This window comes from Xylocopa sonorina, chromosome 6 (genome assembly GCF_050948175.1).
Source record: "Xylocopa sonorina isolate GNS202 chromosome 6, iyXylSono1_principal, whole genome shotgun sequence".
NCBI classification, from domain to species: domain Eukaryota; kingdom Metazoa; phylum Arthropoda; class Insecta; order Hymenoptera; family Apidae; genus Xylocopa; species Xylocopa sonorina.
In genome coordinates this window covers 6,754,938-6,782,875 of record NC_135198.1, presented here as the reverse complement: position 1 = coordinate 6,782,875, position 27,938 = coordinate 6,754,938, and the positions used below count along the sequence as shown (strand labels likewise).

At 28.4% G+C, this 27,938-nt stretch overlaps 8 protein-coding genes across 11 annotated transcripts; 4 read left to right on the top strand and 4 right to left on the bottom strand.

Moving 5' to 3' along the window:
• Positions 1 to 679: 679 nt before the first annotated feature.
• On the bottom strand, positions 680 to 1,684 carry LOC143424878 (uncharacterized). The gene is made up of 4 exons (XM_076897237.1): positions 1,666 to 1,684; positions 1,408 to 1,568; positions 1,169 to 1,332; positions 680 to 1,100 (listed from the first exon to the last, which is right to left on the bottom strand). The coding sequence occupies exons 1-4, from the start codon at positions 1,682 to 1,684 to the stop codon at positions 680 to 682; spliced, it is 765 nt and encodes a 254-aa protein (XP_076753352.1).
• Positions 1,685 to 1,701: 17 nt separating this feature from the next.
• LOC143424743 (nuclear nucleic acid-binding protein C1D) lies at positions 1,702 to 2,357 on the bottom strand. Its single transcript, XM_076897010.1, has 2 exons — positions 2,029 to 2,357; positions 1,702 to 1,927 (listed from the first exon to the last, which is right to left on the bottom strand). Exons 1-2 carry the CDS (start codon positions 2,240 to 2,242, stop codon positions 1,755 to 1,757), a joined length of 387 nt encoding a protein of 128 aa, XP_076753125.1. The 5' UTR covers positions 2,243 to 2,357; the 3' UTR covers positions 1,702 to 1,754.
• Positions 2,358 to 2,583: 226 nt separating this feature from the next.
• Positions 2,584 to 6,026, top strand: LOC143424701 (coiled-coil domain-containing protein 6). Of its 2 annotated transcripts, none has more exons than XM_076896946.1 (7): positions 2,584 to 2,741; positions 2,818 to 3,070; positions 3,720 to 4,260; positions 4,449 to 4,584; positions 4,651 to 4,778; positions 4,881 to 4,975; positions 5,244 to 6,026. In XM_076896946.1, the coding sequence occupies exons 1-7, from the start codon at positions 2,713 to 2,715 to the stop codon at positions 5,397 to 5,399; spliced, it is 1,338 nt and encodes a 445-aa protein (XP_076753061.1). In that variant the 5' UTR covers positions 2,584 to 2,712; the 3' UTR covers positions 5,400 to 6,026. The 2 variants fall into 2 exon arrangements, with proteins under 2 accessions (XP_076753061.1, XP_076753062.1); XM_076896947.1 differs by having other exon boundaries at positions 2,602 to 2,741; positions 2,829 to 3,070; positions 5,244 to 6,025.
• On the bottom strand, positions 5,258 to 9,082 carry LOC143424735 (guided entry of tail-anchored proteins factor 1). 3 transcript variants are annotated; one of them, XM_076897003.1, is made up of 5 exons: positions 8,831 to 9,062; positions 8,594 to 8,759; positions 8,242 to 8,309; positions 7,740 to 7,876; positions 5,258 to 5,388 (listed from the first exon to the last, which is right to left on the bottom strand). In XM_076897003.1, exons 1-5 carry the CDS (start codon positions 8,897 to 8,899, stop codon positions 5,373 to 5,375), a joined length of 456 nt encoding a protein of 151 aa, XP_076753118.1. In that variant the 5' UTR covers positions 8,900 to 9,062; the 3' UTR covers positions 5,258 to 5,372. The 3 variants fall into 3 exon arrangements, with proteins under 3 accessions (XP_076753118.1, XP_076753116.1, XP_076753117.1); XM_076897001.1 differs by lacking the exon at positions 5,258 to 5,388 and adding an exon at positions 7,424 to 7,661 and having other exon boundaries at positions 8,831 to 9,082; XM_076897002.1 differs by lacking the exon at positions 5,258 to 5,388 and having other exon boundaries at positions 7,627 to 7,876.
• A 155-nt stretch (positions 9,083 to 9,237) lies between these two features.
• Positions 9,238 to 12,860, top strand: LOC143424668 (U3 small nucleolar RNA-associated protein 14 homolog A). Its single transcript, XM_076896896.1, has 8 exons — positions 9,238 to 9,478; positions 9,749 to 9,965; positions 10,050 to 10,346; positions 10,457 to 10,708; positions 10,840 to 11,161; positions 11,230 to 11,346; positions 11,418 to 12,187; positions 12,276 to 12,860. The coding sequence occupies exons 1-8, from the start codon at positions 9,369 to 9,371 to the stop codon at positions 12,759 to 12,761; spliced, it is 2,571 nt and encodes an 856-aa protein (XP_076753011.1). The 5' UTR covers positions 9,238 to 9,368; the 3' UTR covers positions 12,762 to 12,860.
• A 492-nt stretch (positions 12,861 to 13,352) lies between these two features.
• On the top strand, positions 13,353 to 22,916 carry Samdc (S-adenosylmethionine decarboxylase). Its single transcript, XM_076896971.1, has 6 exons — positions 13,353 to 13,805; positions 16,589 to 16,675; positions 21,187 to 21,313; positions 21,826 to 21,928; positions 22,027 to 22,310; positions 22,390 to 22,916. Exons 1-6 carry the CDS (start codon positions 13,675 to 13,677, stop codon positions 22,690 to 22,692), a joined length of 1,035 nt encoding a protein of 344 aa, XP_076753086.1. The 5' UTR covers positions 13,353 to 13,674; the 3' UTR covers positions 22,693 to 22,916.
• On the top strand, positions 22,699 to 24,170 carry LOC143424717 (uncharacterized). Its single transcript, XM_076896973.1, has one exon. It carries the CDS (start codon positions 22,699 to 22,701, stop codon positions 23,623 to 23,625), a length of 927 nt encoding a protein of 308 aa, XP_076753088.1. The 3' UTR covers positions 23,626 to 24,170.
• Positions 24,171 to 25,383: 1,213 nt separating this feature from the next.
• LOC143424731 (uncharacterized) lies at positions 25,384 to 27,207 on the bottom strand. The gene is made up of 3 exons (XM_076896994.1): positions 26,969 to 27,207; positions 26,349 to 26,706; positions 25,384 to 26,040 (listed from the first exon to the last, which is right to left on the bottom strand). The coding sequence occupies exons 2-3, from the start codon at positions 26,695 to 26,697 to the stop codon at positions 25,868 to 25,870; spliced, it is 522 nt and encodes a 173-aa protein (XP_076753109.1). The 5' UTR covers positions 26,698 to 26,706; positions 26,969 to 27,207; the 3' UTR covers positions 25,384 to 25,867.
• Between the last annotated feature and the right edge of the window lie 731 nt (positions 27,208 to 27,938).

Genomic DNA, 27,938 nt, shown 5'->3' with positions numbered 1-27,938 from the left:
AACTTATCAGTGACTGAAAGTTGATCGGATATTTGCTAATGTAAAACACAGGTAAAATTACATTTGGATTTTCTGCTGCATAGGTACTTTAATATGAAAAAATTGTTCAAAAGATAATTCAAAACAGAACTAAAAATATTTCTATTTTATCATATAGTACATATTATTATGATTAATTATTTATAAGTTAGTAAAGGCAAAATAGACGGTAAAAGTCAAATTGCTTAATTAAAATTAAATCATTTCTGTAACATGAGGTATTGCAGCAAATGTTAACAATTAATAATATGTATTCAATTTTTTATATTTTTTAACAAAACTCAATGATATTTGTATAATTGTATCTATGTCAAATTATTTCAACATGAATACCAAATACATGACAAGGCACATTAATCTTTATATACTTAAATATTTTATTTACGCATGAGAGTTATATTTTTGATCAATATATATTTTATTTATTTAACTGTTATTATTCATTGTAGGCACTCGATTTAATTCGGTAAATATTGAACAAATATCACAAAATTATTATTAGCATTTTATTATGACTTCAAACATTATATGTATAAAACATAAATGTAGTAACGATAATGAAAAAGTATTTGAATGGTACAGCAAACATAAACAAGTTAAAGATCAATTTCAATAGAAATTATAATCTACACTATGGTGATTATAAGTTGTCTATTTTAATATTATATTTTCTTATATCAGACGTTTTACTTGTTGTATGCTCTACGTACATGTGTAATGTACTCGGATGATTAGGGAAATAATATACATGTTCACTAATGTCTAATGCATCTGTTAAGTTGCAATTCATAGTCACAGAATACATAGGTTCTCCAATAGATCCAAAAATATCATCTATGTAACCTAATAGTTTATATTTTGATTTGTTATGTTCAGATTTTGTACTAATTAAAAACAGGGGAGTTCCGATATACAAAAGAATATCTGGTGAGTGGGGTTTAACAAGTACTATACGAAGCGTATCAATAATGTTACTAATTATTCCTGCAAGATGTTCATTTTTTTCTTCATTATGCTTCGAATACGATTGTATATTTAACTGATCAAAATATTTGCTCATCCTATCAAAGCAAAGAAAATTATAAGAAAATTATAAGAAATTGACAATAATATTGCAAATCTAACTTACAGATCCAATGATGTACACTCATTTTTATCTTCTGATTGCAATATATTATTAGCAGTAGGTGATACACATAAACTTGAGCTACCTGAAGCATTTTTACTATCATTGTATGGTTCACTGACATTTAAACTCGTATCAAATGTAATTGCTTCCATATTATAATATTTCTATTTAATTTTTATTTCTTTATTTATGTGTAAATGGCTTACAGAAGACTCTTATCAAGTGAAGTAAACTTTTACCTTCATATATTTTACTCTCCAAGTGATTTTAACATTTTTTTTACATATATAAAAAGTTATAGAGGCATGAATAAGGTCAGAATGATAAACAAGTGTAAAGTATTTCAATAAATAGATCATACACGTAATTTTTAGACTTACATATAAATAATTAACAGTAACTATATATACAATACGATATTATTTATTCTTTTTTAAGTTTAAGAGAATGCATATGTATAAAACAGATTTCAAACATAATTCAGTTAATTTCAAAACTTTGTACTAAGTTTAACATTGTATATAACTGTAACTTTAAAATGCAGTTTGCGATAGAAGTTTATTTACATTTGTTTATATGTCCATTATCACTTTTTTTTATTCTTCATTTCCCATAATCCACTTCTAACGAATCTTTGAGCTGCATTTTTGTTTATACGGGGCATGAGAGTATTTCTGTCGTTAATTTGTTTCGCACGCGCCATACACTTTTTCAGGCGATCGTTTTCTAATTTTATTCTGTGTTTCGCCGGATCGATTCCTAATTGAATTAACATAAAGTAGATATAACTTGTACGTTACTTCATTTTCTTTGGAAATATTGAAGAAATTATATACATTCTTAAACAGTTATTTTATTACCTTCTGTGTGCAAATACATCCAAAACATACTATTTAAGTAATAAGACATCAATAAATTATATTCGATTTTATCTGTATTGGAAAGTTTTTCATACAGGGCTGGATCTGTAGCAAGTTTAATAGTATCTTCAATTTTCAACGTTGCATCTCGAAATTGCTTTATCTTTGCTACGATAGCTGTATCGCGTGACAATTCTCCAAATTCTTCACTCATATTTACCCATAAATATTATTCTGTGTTCTAATCTACAATATAACTGTCTTATAATCGTTATACATAACGATTTTATAAAAAAATAACCTCTATAGCAAAAGTCAAAACACTCTTAACCCCCATTTATAAATCAACATAGATATTGGACACGGTTAAAATTTCAAGTTACAAGGTGATACTTGCCTCATAGTATTAACACAGCCTATACTTTTTTTTTTTGTAAATCCACGTAGTTTCAAATTGAAATATGATTGCCAACTGAATTTTTTTTCTATGCAAAAACTATTATTACAGGTATTACGTATATTAGCAATTGAATAAATATATTTCTCGAACTCTAGGGAATTGCAGCTTCGAAGTACACTTGACATCTTCTTTACGAGTAACCCGTGGTGAGTCGAACAGCTGATCCGTTCTATGGGTAGAGCACATGTCGTGCGGCAGTGTGCTATATTACTACGGTTTTTTAAATGCAAAGTAATGAAGTTGTAACAAAAAAGTAGATATCTGTGCTTTGAGGAAAACGTATCGTACATATTCGCCCGATTGTGCGATGAAAAGTAACGAATTATAAGCTCTGTTAAAGAAATTTTTGATCTAAGAAAAATGGCTGACCGTGATAGCGCATCTGAAAGCGACTCGAGCTCGATCGACGGAGGAACGATAATGATGCCACCATCTCCTGTAACCAGGGAACAGCTTCAAAAAAGAATCGAATCGTTACAACAGCACAATCGTGTCCTTAAAGTTGAGTTAGAGACATATAAATTAAGAGTAAAGGCATTACAAGAGGAGAATCGTGGTCTTCGGCAGGCCTCTGTCATTATAGTAAGTTTCTTGTACCATTTTTGTCAAGTAAATAATGTATCGACACATTTACTAATCGTATGCGTATACTTCGTTGCAACGTACTTTTAAACGTTACACTTTGATATTCAATATACGTTTAAAGTAATCAATTTTTTTTTTTAATTGTAACCATCAATTATCCAATGTGGAAAGAAATGTTTAGCATAAAAGCATTTTTCACCTTGCACTGTCATATGGATACGTTTCTTAAATTTGATGTACGTTTAAACAATTTGTAATACTTTTATTTGATAAAATAATATTTTAATCATCCATCTATTTGTATGTATATAATTTATTATAATTTGATCATGTTTTATGTATTAATACATATGCTATATGAGAGGGTACAAAGTATAATTTCAGGTGTAAGAGAGAAGTTTATATAATTTTATTCTATATATTTTGAAGTTCTTTCTTTATGAATTATGTAAAAAATGTTGTGCTAAAAGATTAACATGATTATTAATATATTTAGTTGTAGAGAATGAAAGGATTATAAAAATTATGCTGAGTGATATAAATTTATTTATCTATATATTTAATGGATCTTATATTTATACATATATATTATGTTTAGGTAAACTTCTCTACTAACCTTTTGATCTTTAACTGGATTATATTTTAGCAAGCTAAAGCTGAGCAAGAAGAAGAATTTATAAGTAATACGTTGTTGAAAAAAATTCAAGCACTTAAAAAGGAAAAAGAAACATTAGCGCATCATTATGAACAAGAGGAAGAATGTTTAACTAATGATTTATCAAGAAAATTGAATCAATTGCGCCAAGAAAAATGTCGATTAGAACAGACTTTGGAGCAAGAACAAGAATGCCTTGTAAACAAATTGATGAGAAAGATAGAGAAACTTGAAGCTGAGACACTTGCGAAACAGAGCAATCTGGAGCAGTTGCGTAGAGAGAAAGTAGAACTTGAAAATACACTTGAACAAGAACAAGAAGCATTAGTGAATAAATTATGGAAACGAATGGATAAATTAGAGGCAGAAAAACGTATGCTTCAAATAAAATTGGATCAACCTGTATCTGACCCTGCTTCGCCAAGAGAAATTAATAATGGTGATACTGCTACTAGTCTAAGTTCGCATATACAAACATTGAGGAGTGAAGTAGCTAGACTGAGACATACATTGTTCATCTCACAACAAGAACGTAAGGATTTCTATTATACAATAATGTGTATTTCAAGGATATCAGATCCTTTAAGATAGATCCTTTAAGAAAGATATCAGAACCAAAATTATGACTGCTAGAAATTGGTCAATTGTGTAAAGAAAATGATCTTTTGTAGTGTAGTAATTATTAATAAAAATTAACACTGTTTCTATTGTTTGTATTAGATACAGAGAAGATGCAGCGATACGTGAACGAAGAGAAGCAAATTCGTGAAGAAAACTTAAGACTTCAAAGAAAATTACAACTGGAAGTGGAACGTCGTGAAGCCCTATGTAGACATCTCTCAGAATCAGAATCTAGGTAAGTAATTATATTATAAACCATACAAATAATTTTATCTAATTCTATATTTCATTTATTTATTAGTTTGGAAATGGAAGAAGAACGGCACTACAATGAAATTGTTATGTCTGGTGGAAATATAAGAAATCGCACAGTTTCTAGCCCAGTGCCGTACAATCCTTCACCTAGTTCCTCTAGACCACTAAGCCCAGGTGATGATTATATTCTTGTTTGATGAAACAATAAGTACATGTTTTATTACGTAACAAGTATACATTGATATTCTTTATTATATTAATATCCCTTATAAATAGGTTCATCAACCAGAGAAGGATTTAACACAAATCGGTGTTATGCTTGTGGTCAACCTACTACAATTCCATTTGCAAGTTCATCGCCTCCTTCCACTGTAAGTTACATTCCATTGTAATCAATACACATATTCACTCTTTGGTAGGTATATTTTTAATTATCAATTATTTTATTTATACTTTATTGTAATTAAACTTAAAAATGGAAAGGTATTTGATTATGTTGTTATTAGAGTATGTTGAAATCAAACTCCTGATCACGGGTACTATAATTACATGTAATTGAAATATTAAAATGTATCTGCCAAAGACTTAAACATTTTGAAATTAATATTTAATGATGTACTTAACTATGTATTTAAACAGGGCCACGTAGTAGCATCGTCCAATAGACGCACATCAGATAGATTTGTTAAACCTGCGATTCCACCAACTATTGTAAGTCCAAGTGGTCCACCAATTGCTGCTAACACAACTACAAATGTAGCTGGAGGATCACCAATGGATATTACTAAAACATAAATCAGTTGAATTCATCTAACAATAAATATTTCATCGTATATTCGTATAAAGTACTTTTTTTTTGTTAATGCATTTTTACTATGTGATTGTATAACGTACTCGAGAGTTATTTAAAAAAAATAATTTCATTTTTTTATATTTGGATCATTTACACTCGTAGTACATAAAATATGCTTAAATTGACTATAAAATATCTATAAAAAAAAGCAACTATTTTATAAATTACTCTGTATGTGATATCAAATTGTTTAATTCTTTGTTATACAGTTATACAAAGTAGTGTTTATAAAAGAATAGTAATTAACAGTTTACGAAATTCTGAGCTGCTTCAAAATAGTTTAACAAAATGAAAATCGGAGAAATGGTCGCTCTTCTAATTTCTGACGTATCTCATTAATAGTATTACTGTCATTATTGTTACTATTATTATATTAAATAATAACATTAGCAATTTTTCCTGAATTTTTAAAATAGTAATGCGAGAAGAAATTATTTTTTAATTAAAGTATTTAGATGATAGAAACAAATATTTCTAAGGCGCAATTATCATGTAACTTATTTAAATTCTTTCTTTTGTTTTTTTACTTGTAATATTAGTCATTATAATATGAGTGTATTCATGTATCACATATAATCAATATAGTTTCTTACACGTTCATTATAAGTGTGGAAATTAGAAGAGCAAGGATTAAAAATTACACATTTAAAAAGATTTGCACGCTATCCTAACTTAGAAAAGCAGTTAATGGAGAAAAGAAAAAAATAAACTTTGTATTATTTTACTAATTAGATAATATTATGTTTCAAAGCACTCTTTATTCTTTATAACATTTCAATTATAAGTCATTTAATATTTTCTATACAATCACATAACTTATGTATTTCATATATAGGTATTTGTATGCTGTGTTTAAAATCGACAAAACGTGATATCGTGAAGATAACAAATTACATGACATTGTTGCATTTCTATGCAGATATATTAAATATTCAAAACGAAGGGATAAGATATTAAACTAATATTTAGAATAGTAATTTTTTCATTGCTGAATGTTTCAAATGTTTTGTTATCTGCAATTAACGAGTATTTACGTATTTATTTAATTTGATTTACTAAACATATTACTGTCTAAAGTACGCAATGTTTATTTTGTTTAAAAAATTTTATTTTATAGGCTTTTCACAATACTTCAACTAAGTATAAAATTATTATGTTTCGCCATTAAATCATGTTATTTGCTATTTTGTAACAGGTGTCATGTATAACATTTTCAATCGATATTAATATGAATGTGATAAAGTAAAACATAACTATTTTGTGCTATATTTTATAATAATTTGAACATTATAATTTACTATTGGTGCTTAAAACTATTAATATCGTGAGATTTTCAATTTGTTATTAAAAATATGTTATGGACAAAATTTATGTTCTTTGTCCAATAATAAAGTGGAAAATATGTGGAGGTGGAAGATATAATTCAGCTTTTTAGTTAAAAAGCGTAAATTTTCAGCCTTTGCATTATAGAACCTTTTATGATACAGTTCGTATGTGTAAACATTTCGGTATCATATATGTCGCAATGTTAAATCATAAAATCATTAATAAAAATGCAAATTCATATAACACAAAAGCTATCCTAAAATCGTAAAATTATTAAGAATTAAATGGTAAATATTTACCTATGATAATAATAATGGAAAATTACCAATTTCTTTTAAGCTTTATAAAATAGATGTTTCACGAATACTCTATATATAAATAAAACGTTGCTACATTATATCGAGTATAGATGTATCAATTGTCTTATATACAGAAATTTTGTTAAAACATAAAATTATTACTTATCAATAGTTATATATGCAATGAAATATATCTATATATATATTTCATTATTACATATTATGTACTTTACTGAAGCTTTTACGAAATACAGTCACTTTTTTGCTATTATTTTTGTAAGATTCATTGCGTGTTATCCTTATTTGGAATGAATTCTATATATATTAATAACTTAATAAAAAAATATTTTAAAATATGACATTTATTTAAATATATTTTAGCAAATACAATATGTATAGCAAACACTGTATAATCATTTGCATGGCATATCAAGAAAGAAGTAAAAATTTTATGTACAATTTCTAAAGTTATTTTAGTTTATATAATTAACAGTTTAATGTCAAATTGCTTGTCACAAGTACTTACACATTAAGACTCTGATAATTTGTTTTGAAAAATTTTTATTGCTTATAAACAACCTAATCTTTGTAAATAGGTAACATTAAGTTATATCATTTTTTTTATATGTGGCCACAACTAATCTTGCAATTACTAACCACATCATAAAAGAAATTGAATTTTCATGAGAAGATGGCCAGCTTAATAAAGTCTGTATTGGCCATAGTATACCTTTCGGTAAAATTATTACAGGTTTATTTCTGTATAAGTAGAGTAGAACCATCATTAGCAATCCCTGAAAAATATGTACACATTATAATATTTAATACATTATATTTAGTTACAATGCAATTATCAACATAGGTTTTACCAATCAATAATTACCAACATCAATGTTTATCAATGATAGTAACTAACAATAACTGTTGTAAATATTATATCACTATGTACATTTTTAACCTGAAGTACTTACAGTTTAGTCGCATTGGATTGTATGATACTTAATGCTCCAGTAATATTATAATATAACTATGCAAGAGATATCCAACATATTCAAAATATTGCAGAATATTACAATAGTCTAAGCTAATATTGGTTGGTTAAATCTAATGTCTAATTTTGGTTGGTAGATATTATTAATAAATTAAAAAATATTCTTACATTTAATATACGAAAACCGTACGTTATAGACATTTGTACTTTCATTCTGGAAGACAGTCTCTCATTTGCTAAACAGTAAAAATACATTAAATACGTTATTATTACTCATTTCGCAAAATAAATTTAACCATAGTAGTAGTACAAACACATGCGTAACTTATATAGTATTCAACGATTTCTTCATATTTTTATATTAAATAAATACAATTGTTAATTATTTCTAATTATTAGCTTCAATTGCTAAACAATAAAATTACAAAATACATATCCGTTTTGTCAATCTTGAACAATGTTAATGATAAAATTTATAGATTATATTTAATTTATATTAAACGTAATGTAATTATTTTACCTTTTTCTTTCAATGTATTTTCTAATTTATTATATTTACGCTGTAATTTAGCATATTTTGAAAACTCATCCACTATAGATATCCCAACTATCTCTTGTTTAAGATTGATTAAATCATTTCGTAATTCTTTATCATGTTTGTTTATTGTGTATAAACGAGTTGTAATCTGTAATAAGAATGACAATTATAAACAGAAATTAACAAATTTGAATACCAACGATATATCGTGATACTTACGTATTTAATTACAAATGGGACGATGTATTCTAAAAGACAACTTGCAGTTGATATTACAAGTAAATTCATTTTACTTTCTCAATAGAATAAATTTCATATTCTATAATATTTCCTATGAATTATTAATAATAATGTATGATATATTGTAAGAAATAACTCTTCTCGGTACTACAATTAAGAACGAGTTTAGAGGTTATGACATACACGCTCACCAACCCTCCTGTCAACCTAAACAGATGTGAAAACGTTTGTAACAGATGGGTAAGCATAGTTGTGTTAGAGGATTAATTAGAATACAATATGAATAAAATATAAGAACATAATACAGTGATAATAAGAAACTAACAGTAACGATGATAATGCAAATAAATGCCTTTGGATAAATCTGTTTTTTAAGAAATGAATGTAAGAAATTGAGTTGTGTCACTAAACAGTAGATACGTCTTACCTCTAAATAGATTTGTTTCATCTATGGCCGCAATTGATATTTTACCGAAAGTGTAGTCTGGTACAATCACAGCACGCGGTTTGATTGAAAATGGATGATTCTGCAAGTGATTCAATTTGTTTAGATGATACAGAACAAGATGTATCAGAATCTCATTCCAAACTTCTTGACGTTGTATCACAGCTCGATAAAGGCCAGAGGTAAATGCGAGTAACATATAATTCAATATCTGCGGTACATAACCTCTTTACTTCTAATTTGAAAGAAACATGAATGTAAATAAAATTATTTGATATTATAAATATGCTAATAAAGCATAGAATACTGATGACTTTCCATGAGACAAAAAGTTTGTACTTGAATTATATTCTTTTAACAGTTTACACTTGTGTTATTTAGCGCTTATGTTATTTACCGTATTAGCTTTAAAGTTTAATCTCATTTAATTTTACTGTTTAATATTTTTATAGAATAAAAAAGGCAGTGAGAAGTGAACCTACATTGGAGGTTTCAGAATTTCACTTAGTAAAAAGTGGAATATCTGATCGAGATGCTGTCCAAATACGGGATTTAGCCAGAGCTTTAGGTAAAAAAGGTCATCACTTTGAAGTTACTAAAAATTTGCAAGCTGCGCAGAAAAAAGTTTCTGTTTTACCAAAACCATTGGAGAAACCAGAAGCGGATAGAGTAAGAATTTTGTTGTTACACAAGGAAATAGAAATGACCATTCATCTTTGATATACCCGAAAATAATTGTTAATTATTTTTTAGATAAAGAGAACAGTTGGTTTCGAAAATACAAAAAAAGAAGTGAATAAATGGAATGCTATAATAACGAGCAATAGAGTAGCAGAATCACTTTGTTTTCCTTCAAATGAACCATACGTGAAGTCTGAGCCATCTACAGAGTTTGTTAAAAGATTTAGACTTCAATCAGATTTAGAAAAGGAACTTGCTGCACTAGAGCCTCAGAAAGAGAATGTTGAAGAAAAAGTTGATGAAGTTTCCTTGACTTTAAAGGAAATTATAATGAAAAGAAAGGAAGCAGCCAGAATTAGAGCACAACAGGTCTGTATTAAAGTATTTATACATTTATATTAATGTAGGTGAAAGATTTTGTGTGTTACAATTTAATACAATTTTAACTTTTACTTAACATAATTTTATTTTTCGTTTAGTCTTATAAAGAAGCCAAAGCTCGACGTCAGAACAAAATTAAAAGCAAAAAGTTTCATCGTGTTCAAAAAAAGGAAAAAATAAAGCTACAGTTGAAAGAATTTGAACAACTACAAAAAACTGATCCAGAAGCTGCATTAGAGAAACTTGAGCAATTGGATAAAACTAGAGCAGAAGAACGAATGTCATTAAGACATAAAAATACAGGAAAATGGGCTAAATCTAAGCAAATTAGAGCAAAATATGATAAGGAGGTAAGTGCATTGTAAAAAATATTCCGTTAGTAAAATATTTAGCATTATTTGTTTTTATTAGTATCATTTTTCCAGAAAAGTATTTTTATTCAATATAATATCGAATTTTTAATTTACTTCTATATTATTAGACGCGACAGGAACTCGCACAGCAATTATCAGTTAGTCGAGAATTAACGCAGAAAGTAAAGAAATTAAGCGATAGTGAAGAAGAAGGCGAAGATGATAGTATGTATGTGCAACCTTCAGTTAATGATAAAGAAAATCCATGGACAGGAAGCACAAAGACTAAATCAGAGATTGATGAATTTGTTAAGAGTTATCGTAAATATTGGGATAATAAAAATAATCAGTTAAATGAGAAAGAAGTAAATATTAGTACCAAAAGTTCAATGGAGAATAAACAAATTAATAATTCATCAAAAGATACAAAGACTCATAATGTTTTGAGCGGTATGTTTGAAAAAATTAATAAAGCTCTTGATAAAGATTAAATACTTATTATTGAAATTTGTTTGTAGACAAACGTACGGATGTTGATGTAAATTCACATGAAATCCAAAATAACAAGGAAACGTTAGAACCCACAAACATTAATAATCAGATATCACATTTAAAACCTTGTCTTAATTTGGAAGGTATATATTTGCATAATTATGAATCTACTGAATAATGTTTACAATGTTAATTAATTCATATATTTTTGCAGGTGAAAATAATACATGCAACGCACAATCACTTGAGACCAATAAAAATTTAACAACGGAAGAAATTAAAGTTAAAAATGTAAAGAATAATTATTATAAAGGAGTTACACAAGAAAACATGTTGAACAATAATAAAATACTTAACAAAAAAGCTAAATTAAACAAAACAAATTTAGATAATGTTACAGCCACTTCAAATTGGAATGTGGAATCTGTAGAAAATACTGATATAAAAAAAGGAATAAACAATTGTATGTCAAATGAGGAAAAAATAAATAAAATATTTGATTTCGCGGAAGAAAAAATTCAAGATAAAATTAAATCGAAGCTTAAACGTGTCACCTTAAACAGTAATAACCATAATAAAGTTAAAGGAAAAAAAAGAAATAAAAATGTCGAATATGAGAAAGATAATTTTGATGGTCTCAAAATTCAAACTAGAAAACAAAAGCCTATTTTAAATATACCTTTAAATGAAAGTGTTAACAAAAATAATATAGACTTAGATACTGAAATAGAAAATACAAAACGCGTAAAATTTGATAATACTTTATCCATACATAAATCAGACACATCTAAAGTAGAAATAGATCCAAATAAGTACATAAATGTAAAACCCAAGCACTTGAATACAGATCTTCCAGCTGATATTACTGGTGGTGATGAAGTTTTGGACGACAGTGAAAACGAAGAAGAGAGGCGTAACGTAGTCAGTGAAGCTTTTGCAGATGATGATGTTGTTGAAGATTTTAGAAAAGAAAAAGAGGAGGAAGTAAGTTGAAAATTTTACGTGATAAGTCACTTTTAAATTAAAAATTATTTCTAAAGTGTAATATAAAACTGATACGTATGTAATATAGGTAAAGAAGTCTCAACCTCAGGATATCAACCTGGCACTACCAGGGTGGGGTATGTGGGGTGGAAAAAATATTAAAATATCGAAACGTAAGAAGAAACGTTTTATTTTAAAAGCACCCAAAGATTTACCCCGTAAAGATGAAAATAAGGGCGATGTGATAATATTTGAACAAGATGATCCTAAAATAAAAGCACATTTGGTTCGTGAATTGCCGTATCCATTTTCAAGCATTAAGGATTATGAAGCCAGCATTAGAATGCCAATTGGTAGAAATTTCATACCTGAAAATTCTCATAGAAAGCTAATTGATCCTGCTATTAAAACACGTATGGGAAAAATAATTGAACCAATGAATGAAGATGTTTTGGTTAAAAAAGATGAAATAAAACGTCGAAAATTTGTTCCTAAGAAAAAAAGCATAGTAACCAAAAAGCAAATAAACGCGAATAATAGAAATATTACAAGAAAAAAGAGATTTGTAAAGTAATCATGTAAAAGTAAGAAATATTCAAATTTGTTTCTATAATATATATTTTATAAAGAATGTATATCTAATAATAATTTTATATTTTCTCTGTTGTCTACTGCCATTTATTGATCAGTTGTTTACTGATGAATAATGTTCTGTGAATTAATTATGATCATAAATAATTATGTATATATAACATTTAAAAATAATGGACATCTTTTAAAAGTAAAATATGATAAACTCCAAATGATTACCATTATTTTTTATATTTTAATATTGTAATATATTGTAAAAAAGAGAAATGTTTATAGTTTTTTACAAATACAGTTTATAGTTTGGTAAAAATCGTGGGAAACAAAGAAACCGTTCGAGAACATAATTCCTAAGATTGTAATTGTAAATATATAGTATTTACTCCTTTAATACATTGCATAGGATATAATTATTCGACCAAAGTACAAAAAATGTACGTGTCGTTATCGTTACTATTTCTATAATATTTATATTTACGTTGTATTTCTTGTATAACTTTTAATTAATTTACGTATGTGTATAAATTTTTTATAGAGGAAGTTGTTGAGATAAATTTGAAATTCGAACGGTTAATGTGCGCGTGCGTCTAAAGTAGGTTTTGATTGGCAGGACTATGGATACACGTATCAAAGACAGAGAGATGGTAGTTGGAAAAGGACATTACGTGGTAAGGTAGGAAAAAGATGGAAACTATCATATTGCACACGCGAAAGAGAGGAAGAGAGATAGAAACCACCGCCGATATGATTGCTCGATCACTTGTTCTCAGTAGTAAAGCAAAGTTCAGTGAGTAGAGAGGTTTATCGTACATTTGGAGCGAAACACAAACTCAAGAAAGAAATTTTTGTTTGTTTTAACATATATTGTAGTTGTGAATAAAATTTTGTGCTCCGAAAGGATGGCAGCTACGAAAGACGACAGCACCGACAGTGTGCAATTTTTCGAAGGCGTGGAGAAACTTCTTGAGATTTGGTTCACAAGCAGCAGTAGCATAAACAGAAAGCAGGGCGATCTCAGGCAGATTCCTCAGTAAGTTGATACTTAATATCATTTTTAGATCTAATTAACTATTCCTTCCAATCGTATTTTAATTGTATGTATTCCTTTGGAGGATTCCTTAGAATTTGCATCAAATGTGATATCCATATAAGAGATCATCCTTTACGGTAGTTTAATAAAAAATAATACGGTTTTCAATTATGTTCGTATGTAAATTCGTTTGTTATAGCCTAATACCACTTGAAGTACCATAAACGTTAATAATCAATTAATGACATACAGTTTAAATGAAATAAATGTTTTGATAAAGTAAAACCGGCCTGGCAACCATGACTATCGCCGGTATCTTATAATGTAGTGGTCTGATACTAATCGTTAGTACGCTTAACCTAACATTACTTTGAGAATCAGTTTCTCACGTGTGTCAGTATTTAATAAAGAGATAGTACCAATTTCCATTCCTCGGCTAGAATAATTATTATTTCATCTGCGGTGCTTTATCAAACATTGTATCCGGTATTTCTAATTTGATTAGAAAAATTGCTCCACCGAGATATACTAATTGTAAGATTGAATACATTGAATTGTATAGTAAGCGTGTATACGTCGTGTTTTTTGGCGAAGATCGATTCGCCCACCTTCTCGTTCCAGTAATACCGACCGCTTAAAGTGAGGCTACGTGTCTCTGATATGTATATACATCGCTTTATCTCTTTATTTTAAATTGAATATATAAATAGATATAAGCACCGATGCGATCTTCCTTTTTCTCGAAAAGTTTACTAGCATCTTGAGTAAAAATCGGTGCCTGAAAAAAAAAGTTGAGTTATAGATGTTCATTGTCATATTTGTTATAAACGCTACCGTTGTTTTTAAAATCGAATGTATATACATACAAATTACAGTCAAACTGCGTGACGTATGTTTCTTCCAATGGATTTATTTGCGAAATATGCGAAATATATTTGTGCAACGATTCTTGATCGAAGGCGGAAAAATATTATTAAATTTTAGCAGTTGTGGAGCTTATTACATAAAGTTGTATAATGTATAAGATAATTATTTCAGAAATTTGATTTACAAAATGTTATTGATAGTAGAATTTGTTCGTTTAATATTTATGGCACAGCACTATGACTGGCTTATTCGTAGAATATATTATATGTAGATACCTGTATTATTTAAATAACATAGTCGATACATTAATTTGGAAATAAGATGGTGCTGTAAATATTATTAATATTGTTAACTAATAGTGGGTTCTTCAGCGTTCATTAATCTGTAATGCATAGAGTAAACGAAATTCATATTTCGAAGAATAATACATTCTTTGCGTTCATTTTGTTATATTATATTATAATCACGTAAAATTTTTGTTATAAGATTGTATACGTTATTGATTTATATAGTACTTTCGAGAAACGCACAGTACTAGTTGCTCGAAATATATATGTATATAGGGTCTTTTAGCAATTAGCAGGAATAATATTTCAAATTATTATTCTTGTGCTAATATATTAGATTTCGAAAAAACATGTAGAGATATTGGGCAATGCAACGGATTAAATAAATAATTAGTTTATTAAATTAAGACAATAATAAATACACGTGTACATAGTATATTTTAACATATATTTAACGCATTGCTCAATACATTGTAAATGTATTCCAGATTTTATTTGAATATTGAGCAAAATTTTAATACAATATAAAAGTTCGATAGACATGGTGTCAAGTAATAGTTTTATATTGAACGATTCGAAACATTTGAGAAATTAATAGAAATATATGTAGCAGGTTGTTCAAACCACTCGCATTACAAGTGTATAATATGAAATGATAAAATTCGAAGAGATGAAGAAAACTATTTTATCACCTTATACACGTGCACAGCACATGTTCTTAAAGTATTTATCATCGAAATGTTTATCTTACATAGTACGGCAGTAATAGAAAATTTGAATAATATGATGCTACAAATAAACTGAAGTGGACAGAAAGATAATTTGAACAAATATGTCAGATAGTAACAACAAAAGTACCATTATAATCTTACATAATTTTTTTTTACCTGAAAGATAAAAGATTCTAACGAAATCTCAATTATTGAGTTTCAATATCTCAGCTATATTTATGATAAAAGTGGAACCTTTTATTTATTACAATAATTAAAATGTTCTTAGTGTGGGTATAATGAAGAAACACCATAGATTTGTTATTTGAACTAATTATCATGAAATAAATAGTTGTTCCTTTTTAAATCAAACATAGCATCGTCTTATACAAATCTTGTATGATTAATTACAATTATATCGAGAATATGGTACTGAGATGTATTTAAATGCGGTCACTGGTGACCATTTTATTAAATTTCTTATCTCATTTCTTTCACCCCTCTTTAAGTCGAATTCGTTCAAGGCATTTCTCTGCCTCTTTATTGTGAAATTGTACTTGTTTTCTTCTACATTTAACGATTAATATTGTATGCAATTTACAAATTTTGAGATTATAGTTCAAATAGACATAGGTAATGATAATAATAAGAAATCTAAAAAATGAAAGAAAAACAGGTCATTTATATCATAATTGATGCTTAATAACATTGTATACAAATATTCAACTTTCTAGTTGATATCCAATCGAATTCTCTATCTAAAAATATATATTTTTAATTTATTTTCAGACTTTTCAATTTGTTCAAACACGAGAAAAATGTATTTAATTCTCATCCCGAACACAGAGTTCAACTTATCGATTTATGAAACTGTGATTCATAGATAATAATTAATCAAAATTGTAATTTTTTGTTCCAGATGGAAGTGGCAATCTCTACTAAAAATTGTTCGTTGTGAGATCATCAGCATTTGCCGCACCGAGCATGTGGATGCTTATGTCCTCAGGTAATAATTTATATAAATTATTATATAAGAAATTTATCATCTCGCGTTCAGCTTAACAACTTGACAAACACTCGTACAGAACCATAAATTATTAAGAATAAATCAATTGGTTTTCGGTAACATATAATAACTATTTAACTTATGCAATTAAATTTTTAGAATATTAATATGTCTTATCACATAGGAAGTATCATATCATTTGACACTGCGGTAATCTCTTCTTTCAAATATTATCACGTGAAAAGATTTCAAAGAATAATATGCATATTGATATGTACACTAAAGTATGATAAAGGTATAGTTGAACAATAATAAGAAATAGAGAAGAAATATAAGACGAGAGAACAAAGGAAAACGGAAGCGATATTTATCGACAAACATATTTTGCAAGCAATGAGATGGATTCTACGCTCTTGTAAACTTTCATCGAGTAAACTTACTTAAGATAATAAGACCTTTAGATTGCATGTAAACATAATACTAATTGTGTTTATAATTGTCAAGCTGTTTTCTTTCCAAATTACTACATAGTACAGAAAATGGAATATCTTTGTATCCTGAAGTGGGAAATAAATTCTAGAAAATTTATTTTACAATTTTATTCCAAATTGTAGCAAAAATTTGTGAGAAAATTGTTATTATAATGGATTGAGGACAATAATTCAAATTGTGCAATGCTTTTTGTATATTTAAAAGTAACTTGAACAAAAGTAATTTAACTTTTTGACACGTTAATATTATTTTTAGATCGATCAATGTATTAGAATTGAAGAATTTTTTCTTGCTTACAATTAAGCATTTAATTTCTTTACATTTATTTCCCTTTATTCGTTCTAGCGATTATTGAAGATAATGTATCTTGTATCAGAAGGCTTTTCGAATTTTGTGAAACCCTTGTCGAATGATGTTTGCTGAAAATACGATTGAAAGATTACTTTTACATGTTTTCGGAAACTGTGTCACGTTATCGTGACATAACATTTGCTCGACGTTTTTGTATTTAACAATAGATAACTATGTATTTTTAACAGTTTAACAGCAAATAAGGTGAATGTTTTTATAAGATTTCATAACAATCATACATTTGATACGTTGATGAATTGTTGAGGAAGCTTATAGTTAGATATTGTTATCTACGCATAACATCATTAACGATTATATCACGCTGACTAAATTGTACGCTAAGATGTGAAACGTGAAACTATGTAAATATTAATCGTTAAAATATTTCTTATATTTATATTTGTGTAGAGGTATCATTTATCAATTAGAATTGTCAGTTCTGAGAACTATGAATAATATGAATCGCTATTAAAGCTGATGATAAGCATTTGATATTATTCAATTCTTTTCACGTACAACTCTTATACTCGTGTTATAACAGATTATTAATTTTTTAAATTTCTTCTATGTAGTTTTTATTATTCTCTCTCATACCTTTATAATCTACAGTTTTTAAGTAAAAAATAGTTACATAACTATCTAATGTATAGATAATACGCAATCTTCCTGTACTTATAACAATATTAAGCTCGTTATATTTAAAATACCCATGACTGGCAACATTTTTTTTTTAAACATTTTTAAAATGCATTGTGTACATTTATGTTCCCAACAAAAAATCTCGTATCAACACGAGAATGTAAATTATCTGAATTTTAAAATTTGTATCGTTTCAATTAACACACTACGTTATCGTTGAATAACAAATTACATGCGAACCAGAAATGGAATGCAAATACGAATGTATAATTGCAATTCTTTGGTAACGTTTGGCATGGTTAATAGTTGTAGAAGATTATTTAAAAATTAAGACACTGCTTATTCAACCAAATTTGGAAAGTTTCAGATCTTTTTCATTTAAATGGAATTTTACTTATTGTAATTAAACTTCTTCCTGTAAAAGTCAATCGGTATTACGAATATTGTATACTGTTTAGTCAACTGTGTAATATTGTACCCCTTTAACTAGTACTTTATCTTCGAACAATTTTACACAATGTTTGCTCTTTGATACAATCGATCAATGAAGATAAAAGACAAAGTAATTTGCCCTCTATATAAAAGAGTAAATTGCGGAAAATTTATGTCCTTTATCTGCCTAGTGTCTTTAATGCTACAGTCTAGAGTAATAACTCGAATTTGATGAAGAAAATGCAAACCAGTATATTAATAAATAAAACTATTACATGTAAATGTAACAGCTTCGCAGTAAAATCTGTGACATCGAAAGAGAAATATTTCCGTTCAGGGAAATGTTTCATAATTATCAAATCATTTAAATAATTGAGGAAAATCGATGCATAAACAAATATTATCACATTTCTAAGAATCTTTTTTTTTTCAAATCGAAATAAATATTAAATATTGTTTTGAAATTTGCGCATGAAAGTATAAAATTAAAATATGGTCTGGTATTATTAATAAGTTCAACAAATTTGTTCAAAGAAACAGTTTATATTATATCAACTGTGGATTGAATTAGTATCATTCATTTAAATCTTGGAACATTCTGAATTTAAATAAAAATTTGATTGGCTTAGGCACATTTGTTTATGTACTTTAATCGTTGCATTTATGTAAGATTTACGAATATACTTTTATATGCTTGGTTTGCATACTGAGAATTATGATTGCCGACCACTTGATCCGATATGATTACAGTTTTCATCTATATACTATTACGTAATTTTTCTGCTTCACAAATTCTCCGGTCGATTAGTCAGTGACAATATAAATTATCACGAGGCTTCAAAGAGTTGCACTTGAACTTGCGCTTGGTACCATTTAATTGCCTCGTAGTCACGGGTGTTCCTTCTGAGAATCATCTTGTTCGACAAATTATATTAAATTTTGTTGCGTATGCGAAAAATATGTTCTTACATCATTCAGATTAGATCATCTTTAATAATCAATATCTGAACGAATACATCACAAATAACTGGGCTATGATATACGGAAGAGAACGTATGCATTATTAATGTGGTAACAGCCAACAAGATGTTACATTAATTTATAGATTAATATACGATTAAAGGAACAGGGAAAAAAAGGAAAGAGGAGGTAGAAGTGAATAGAATGGAAGAAAAAAGAGAGAGATTATTCATTGCTTGATTTAGTAGACCGTTCTTAATATTCATTAATTCTTCAATTAAAAGTACTATATCACAGATATTTACACCACTGGAGAATATTACAACTCTCACGAGCACGAAGATTAAGTATTTCTGTAATAATTGATAATGCATATTATAAGCATTCAATCTATTTCTGGTTCCTCATTGAAGTTAAGTTCGAGCGTTTATCGATTGATATTTTGCTTTTTTATTTCAATGAAACTACGAGTTTCCCTGCAATGAAGTGTGATATATTTTCAAGATACACTGCTAACTTAGTAAAACCTTTTTAGATACATATGCAACATAGCAAATGCATATTACATTACTATGCATTCATCGTTAAATTCTAGATGAGTTTCTTTAAAAGCTATTAGATATTCTAGTAGATTGAAAATGTAGTTAATTTACATTTAGGGAAAAATCAATATTTCATTCATTTTTATTTGTATCTCGTCTCACTTGAATCGTTATCGCAATTATCCTCTCTGTGGTACTTCATCATTTTATGTATTCCTTAGCTTATACGTTTCGTACGAACTTAATCAAACGATTTGCGTCCTTCTTTTATTGTCTATTGGTACTGCAAGAACCTGGGGTCAATGCCTATATAAAATATCGATGATAACTCCTATGAATATGTACTTACGTATATAATAAGTTCTACGAGAAATCGCGATGTATATTCGCATGAACTTTGGGGAATTATGAAACCTCCCAGCGACACTTTAGAAAATCAAATTTGGCAAAGAAATTATTTGACCAAAAATTTAAAAAAAATCATGATTATATCTACGTATAATTGAGCGTATCGAGTACCTTATGTACATCTTATTATTGTCACGGTTGTGCCATTGAAATTTTACAAAATGTCGTAAACATATTTTAACTTTATCCGGGCCTTATACCATCTAAATCTGAAACTAAAAATAATTTTACCGAGGAAGCCAAGTAAATGTCTTATAATAACCTTCATTCTTTGATAACCTTCAAAAATCATTACGTGTATCAAAAATGTTCAGTAAAGAAGCTGAATGATTTCAATGAAACGTTTAGAATGGCTACCAATATATTACATGATGTTATTTTTACTTTAAGCTTTCTCCCTCTCAGTTTGTCTTGGGAATAACGTTTGACAAAGATGAAATGTGAACTTGGGAGAACTCTTAAATTTAGTTAAACACGGGCATCAATACGTATATATTGATTAACGATGATGTCATACAGAAGGACGTAATAACATAAACTTGAAAAAGAAAAAATGTAGAAAGAATTTACATTTTTTCTCGTTCTAGTATTTATATGACATGATATAATAATTCTTTTCATGGATAAAGATAATATAAACTATATCGAACTGAACAAGAAATTATGTAAATATAAATTGTTTTACAGCGAAAGCAGCATGTTCCTATCTAAGCGTAGACTTATTCTGAAAACATGTGGTACAACTACTCCTCTTCAATGTTTGGAGCCTCTATTGGAACTTGTGAAAGAATATACTGGCTTTGAAGAAGTAGAGGTATACAATTTTTTAAATAATCTTTACTGTTAATGCACAAAAATATTCCAAAAAATATTGCTAATCAATTTAAGTAACATTTATCCATATATATAAATATAATGCAACATGGGTAACTTTTCATGGTATATTTTCACAATCTCTATTTACAATAATTAGTGTTTAATGTAAAATAATTGAAGTTAAAAGTACTTGGCTATATAACTTGACCTAGTGCATGGATAAGTGATGTATCTATATATAGGAAACCTCTAGTATACAGGATACATCTCTACCTCTTGGTTTATTGATCTCTCTTACCCATGATGTAGTACATGAAGATATATTTGTTCAAAATTATTTCAAATTTTATGTTTTCCTTACTTTACAGAATTCTTGACTATATGTTCTAATTAATCTCTTTTTCAACATTATATATGTATATATACAATTATATAATATAATAAATATTTAATTAAATTACTTCCTTAGTAATGTAGGAAAAAGTAAAAACGCAATTACAATTGTTCCAGAATGTATTTTATTCGCGAAAAAATTACAAGAAACCGGAATTACAAATATCTCCGCATCAAGCATTCGAAGAGGAAGTTGCTTTACTCGATACATTTTTTCCTGGTAATTATACTGCAATGTATAATAAAAATGATAATTTTTTAAACGAAAAACTTTCGGATAGAAAATTAACACGTCTTGACCCTTCTCTTCTTTTTTAGCTGGAGAAGCTTATTGTTTAGGTTCTATAGACTCAGATTGTTGGTATTTGTATACTTTGAATAGAGAGAAATCTGTGGACGAACCCGCAGAACCAGATCAAACTCTAGAAATTTTAATGACTCACTTAGATCCAGAAGTAATGGCTCTTTTCACTAGAGACGTGTGCTCTTCTGCTGACGAAGCGACTCAAAAATCAGGAATTGATAAACTTATACCGAATATGATTATCGATGATTTTTTGTTCGAGCCGTGCGGGTATTCAATGAACGGAGTATCTAAAAATGTAAGTATTTCTTTGCGAAAAGCTGAAATTTCGAATACAATTAATTCGGATCGGAGGGGTAACTATGTATATCTTACAGGGAAATTACATGACTATTCATATTACACCAGAACCGGAATTTTCGTATGTCTCATTTGAAAGTAACATTCCAGAAGCGTCGTACGAGGAAATAATACGGCGTGTATTGAACACTTTCAAACCGAAAAAATTTGTTGTGACCATCTTTGCTAACAAAGAATCAATAGCCGCCAGCAGTCCACGTGATTTGGAACAAACTGATTATCTGAAATGTTCTGGCGATTGGCTACGTACAGATGTGCAATATTGCCGTTTCAAGAATTATGATTTGACTTGTGCATTTTATTCAAGATTCCCAAGCTGAGGGTTCATGGACGCTTCATTCGATCCTAACCGATTAGGAACAAATGAAGCGCTTACTAATACCTCCGACCTTTCTCAAATTCCCCTTTCTTTCTCCGATTCCGTAAATGAAGCAGACAAACATAATCAATCTATAGAACGTATATTAAAACCTGCAAATATATGCAAAAAACATGATCTTGTATCTACTCAATATATAAAACGTAATAATGAAACAAAACTTAATGAGTGCACTATACAAAATTCTATAACTACCCACGGAAAAACTGTGTCGAATGTTACAACACCCACGAGTCCAGTAATTGCATCCACACCTCGATCCATTAATCCTGATATATCTGTAAAAGATAAGTGCTTAAACACAAACAGTAACGATTGTCACCCACCGCAAAATCACATGGATATCAATAGAGGTACTAATCCCTACTCTGTGCGATCAGTATCGTCACCGCAGTTAACGATTAAACCCCTTACACGATCGAAAGTCTATAGAAAAGCATCATTGAAATCGCTGAACTTATCAAATTCAATGTTAGAGCATAGTGTACCTAATCGTCGTAAGAGTAATGTTTCGGCGTCAGAATGTCGTGTAATCAATATTTCTAATTGTTCCATCACCTCCACAGATAAAAAGGTACCTTTTTCATGTCTTTCGGAAACGAATCAAGGGAACGTCTCGAACGACACGAAAGATAGATGGAATATGAGAGAGGTACATATTACTTGTAATCCACTTTCAACACCGTACCCGTATTCCACGCCACACCATAACAGTATGAGCGAAACAGTAACAGAACCGCTAGACGATGAGCCGAAAAGTCGAAGCTGCGGAAATTTTTTACCAATTCTATCGTTGATCCCACAAACGATCATCAGCTTTCAATACTTAAGCCCGAAAATGAAATTCTCGTGGTGGAGAAACAAAATCTCGTGAAGGTACGCTTAAGTGGCCATTTAGCGCAATTGATGCTAGTGGTCTTGGTAGCGCAATTGTTGCTAGTGGTCCTGTAGTGCAATTAAATATTATTTAGTCAAGCTCTATGGAAAACCTCTCTTACCTCGTAGCGAGTTCCCAATCTCTTCATCAATTAGAGGTATCCTGTCATCGTTACACTTGTATGTCGATCGATCTGCACCTCTTTGTTACTATGAATAGTCATCATACTGAAAAACGCATGCCGATAGATTAAAAAAAAAAGAAAAAACAAACAAAAAAAAACAAAAAACGAACAAAAAAGCAAAAATAATTCTCGTCACTCTGTGGAAACATTTTGCATAATCTACAATGGCTTGGAATCCATTGGAAATAATGTCTATATTGTATATTACGATTCTATTGGATCCTCTAGTCCATGAAGTTTTTTCCTACGATTTATTAATTTATAAGTAGAACGAAACAATTATTCTTATTTCTTGTGGAAAGTTCTCTTACAACTTCGTTTACTTACAGCGATATTACACATACAAAAAAAAAATCATTATAGAAAAATCGGAAATAAAGTCATTATATGGATCTAGCTTCGAGTTACACTAATAAGATTGTAGTTTTATTAACATTTCTTTGATTGCAAATGATTTTCTGAAAGAGGAGAGCATCGGTTTCAAAGAAAACGCTCTTGCGAGAAGTTATTTTTTAGGGGACGAAAGTTAATCATATAAATGTACATCTCTCTTTTATTACTAAAATGTTAAATGAATAGATCTTTCACATTAATTGACGTATTAGTTGAACAAAATTTATCGATCAATATGAGCTTCTTAAAAGTATTAGACTTTTTAATGCATATGATAGAATATAATTCAAAATATTCCATGTGAATAACTACTATATATGTGATATTACTAAAAATATGGAAAACAATACACCAGTTGGTGTTGTACAATGTTGAGAATTTAGATTAATCCTTTGTAAACCTGATATATCGATTCCTTTATCAAATTAATTTAGATTCATTTTACGAACTGAAAGAAGCATTAAGGTAGTTAAGGTACTACGATTAATTAAATCATTCCTATATGCGTGCGTGTAAAATATATGCGAGCGATGTGTATATGCAAGTCATATTTCTTCTGAAGAACTCTTACTTTTTTGTAAGAATTATTGTTTTTGCCCACAAACGATATCCATATTTCTAAAGGTTACAGAAAAGTTTATTAATCTTTTTTAGTATTCGGATTTTTATTAAAATGATTTATTTTTTGTTATTTTACTCCTTTTTCTTAACATTTCCCTTTTCCTTCCTTAATATTTTCTACTAAAATTAGTTATAAACAATCCACGTGCGAGCCTGTATTTATAGTTCAGATTTACGATTATGTTATTAAATGTGTTATTAAATGAACTATATACTACATCTTTTTACGAATATGTAAATACATATATAGACTGTTAAAATTTTATTTCCAAAAATTATTTTATACATTGCAATGATACACAATCTTTTTAGTTACCTAAGTGCACAGTAAACATATAAGAATACTTTGTTTTTAAACGAAAGAGAGAAAAGAGAAAGAAAGACAATAAGAATTGTAGTTTATCAAGAACTTTCATTTCTTATACAATTTAATTTGACCTCATAAGTATACTAGCACACATATTAATAATTTTAATATAATTTAAGAAGAAACTGAACAATAACTCTTTAATCTTTACTAAGAAACTTTGTACTGTGATTTCTTCTTATCTTGTGAACAATGTTTCATTTAAATTGCATATATATATATATATATAATTTGTAAAAAATTCACTTTATTTAATAACAATGAGGAATCTGCAACTCTTTTAACAGTACTAATCAGCTAATGTTATAAATAAATAAAACATATTGTGGTAGGTGATATACATTAACCCTATTAAGTGCTTTTCAAAATGTATTATCTTTTGCTATAGATTATTGTTGCATGTAAGATAACTTAATTTCTGTATTATACTCATTAAAATAAAGATTATATTTAGTCAATTAACGCTGTATAGAATTTACTTATCTTTTGTGTAATATGTTATATATTTCTAAAATCTTATCTTACAGTGGATATGTGATTTACATTATATTATTACACTTTTAATTGAAAGTATAATAGCACTAATATGCTATTACTTTAAAAATTATTACCTGCAATTACAAAAGCATAGAAATTAATATCATTTCTTTGTAAGAACATAATTTGTAAATTTATTAAATTATGTTATCAGCAGTGCGATGATCTTGTTTTGTAAAATGGATTCCACTAAACATTGCATTAAACCTCGATCGTAATCCATGTTGTACACCCTTATGTGCTGTTTCTTTATGATCCTTCTGTATTTCATGAACTTCCGTGTTAAATTTATTTTGAATTTTGTTTAATGCTAATAACAAAGAAAAGGTGTGCATATCACAAAGAATTAATTAGGATAAAGAAGAAAATAAAAACAAAAGGTCAGGATGAAAATCAATGAGTCCAATTTTTGCTACTTTCCAAGGAATAGGTATTGTAAGGAAATATGGTATAGGTATCTGTAATGAAACGTAATGGGCATTGCTTTACATCCCTTAGCAGACAAAAATATTTATGAAAAATAGACTTTCATCGGTTTTTTCCTGACACTTGAAATGGAAACATTTTTCTCAAGTATTTCCTATGTTGTAATCTAGCTACTAAATTGAACTTTATTACCTTTCTTCAGATCCATGTCATCCATTTCACTATTACTGATTTTATATAATTCCTGTCTGAAGTTTTCTGTTATCTTTTTTCGAATATGATCAGCTTCTATTTCCTGTTTTGTTCGCGGTACTCTGAATCGGATGCAACAACAAAGTCCAATCAATACACTAAGTAAAATGGAAAGAATTATGCCAGCAAGTTGCCAGACTCGAAAACCTGGCAATGCCTCATCCTCCAACCATTCTTCAACACCACCTTCAACACAGTCTCCAGATCGTATAGCTATTTCATTAGGTGAACAAGGTGAAAAGGTTGAAGGTAAAATTGATGCAATAGTTGGCTCATCCATTTCCTTCATAATTAATAACTGAAAAATTTTAATTATAAGTGAGAGACTAAAGAGAATTGTTAAATATTATTATAACTGTCTGATTTCATCTTTTCATGATATTAATCGCACAAGTTTACGTATAAGAAAAGTAATGCAAAAGATAATATAAATTTCTGATTTTGTAATACACAGTTAATTAAGTGTTTCGTTGAAAACTTTATATTAATATCACATTAGTGTATATGTGCACATCCTAATGCTAAAATTATTATCACCTTACTGAATTTATAGTACTTACATGTTAGAATGTAACAGAATTTATGTTTGCATGCAAGACTTTAACTTTGTTTTCATTTAATTCTAATAATGATTAATACAACGGAGTTTTAAAGCAAATTGTACGGTATATCGTGCTAAAGAAGACTTGTAACTGAAATTTTAAGAGGCACATGCTGTAGTTTCTCTGTCAATGTTAAGTAGAGAGAGAAAGAAAGGGAGAGAAAGGTGTGGTCATTAATGAACACCTCTGTTTGACACTCCCTAGTTTGCACCCTAATCTTGTCTTCCAACCTTTTGTATCCATTTATTAATTATAAATCGATACCGAAAATTCTCGCAATACTAAATCAAAGTCTTTCAATGGATTTTTTAACACAAAGGTTTGATAATTATATCACTTATCATATAGAATTAATATTTTTATTATCTTACAATAATTTTACGTTAATAAGAGAGATAATGAAATATAGACAATAAAAATAATTTATCAAAAATGACAGTCAGCTATGTTGTCGAACATACAAATGATACATCAGTATATTATTTAATAAAATCCACGCTTCTTTTCTATTTTAAATATTTTCGTTGTACGTGGGTTTATAAAAAAAGATAACTCTCATGAAATTAATAAACATAAAATATGTAAAAAAAAAAGGAAAACATCATATGATGTGATACCTTGATCACAAGATTAGTAACGTTAATGTCACATTTCACGTGTAGAAATAGTCAAACAGAAGATACAGTTTAATTTTGTCCACAAACAAACTGCATATTTCCCTGATTTCTTTCAAGACTTTACGATCTTTTATAGTATTATTACTTCAAGAATTTCAATAGAAAATGGCTTTTAAATTGTGTATTCTGTTGCTGGACACACGTTTTATGTATATTCACAGCAATATAGACTTTTCTAAAGAACATTGTACTGTTCAAAGACCATGAGTGGTAAGACTCAAAGATTGAAGGGATCTTAACTCATTAATCTG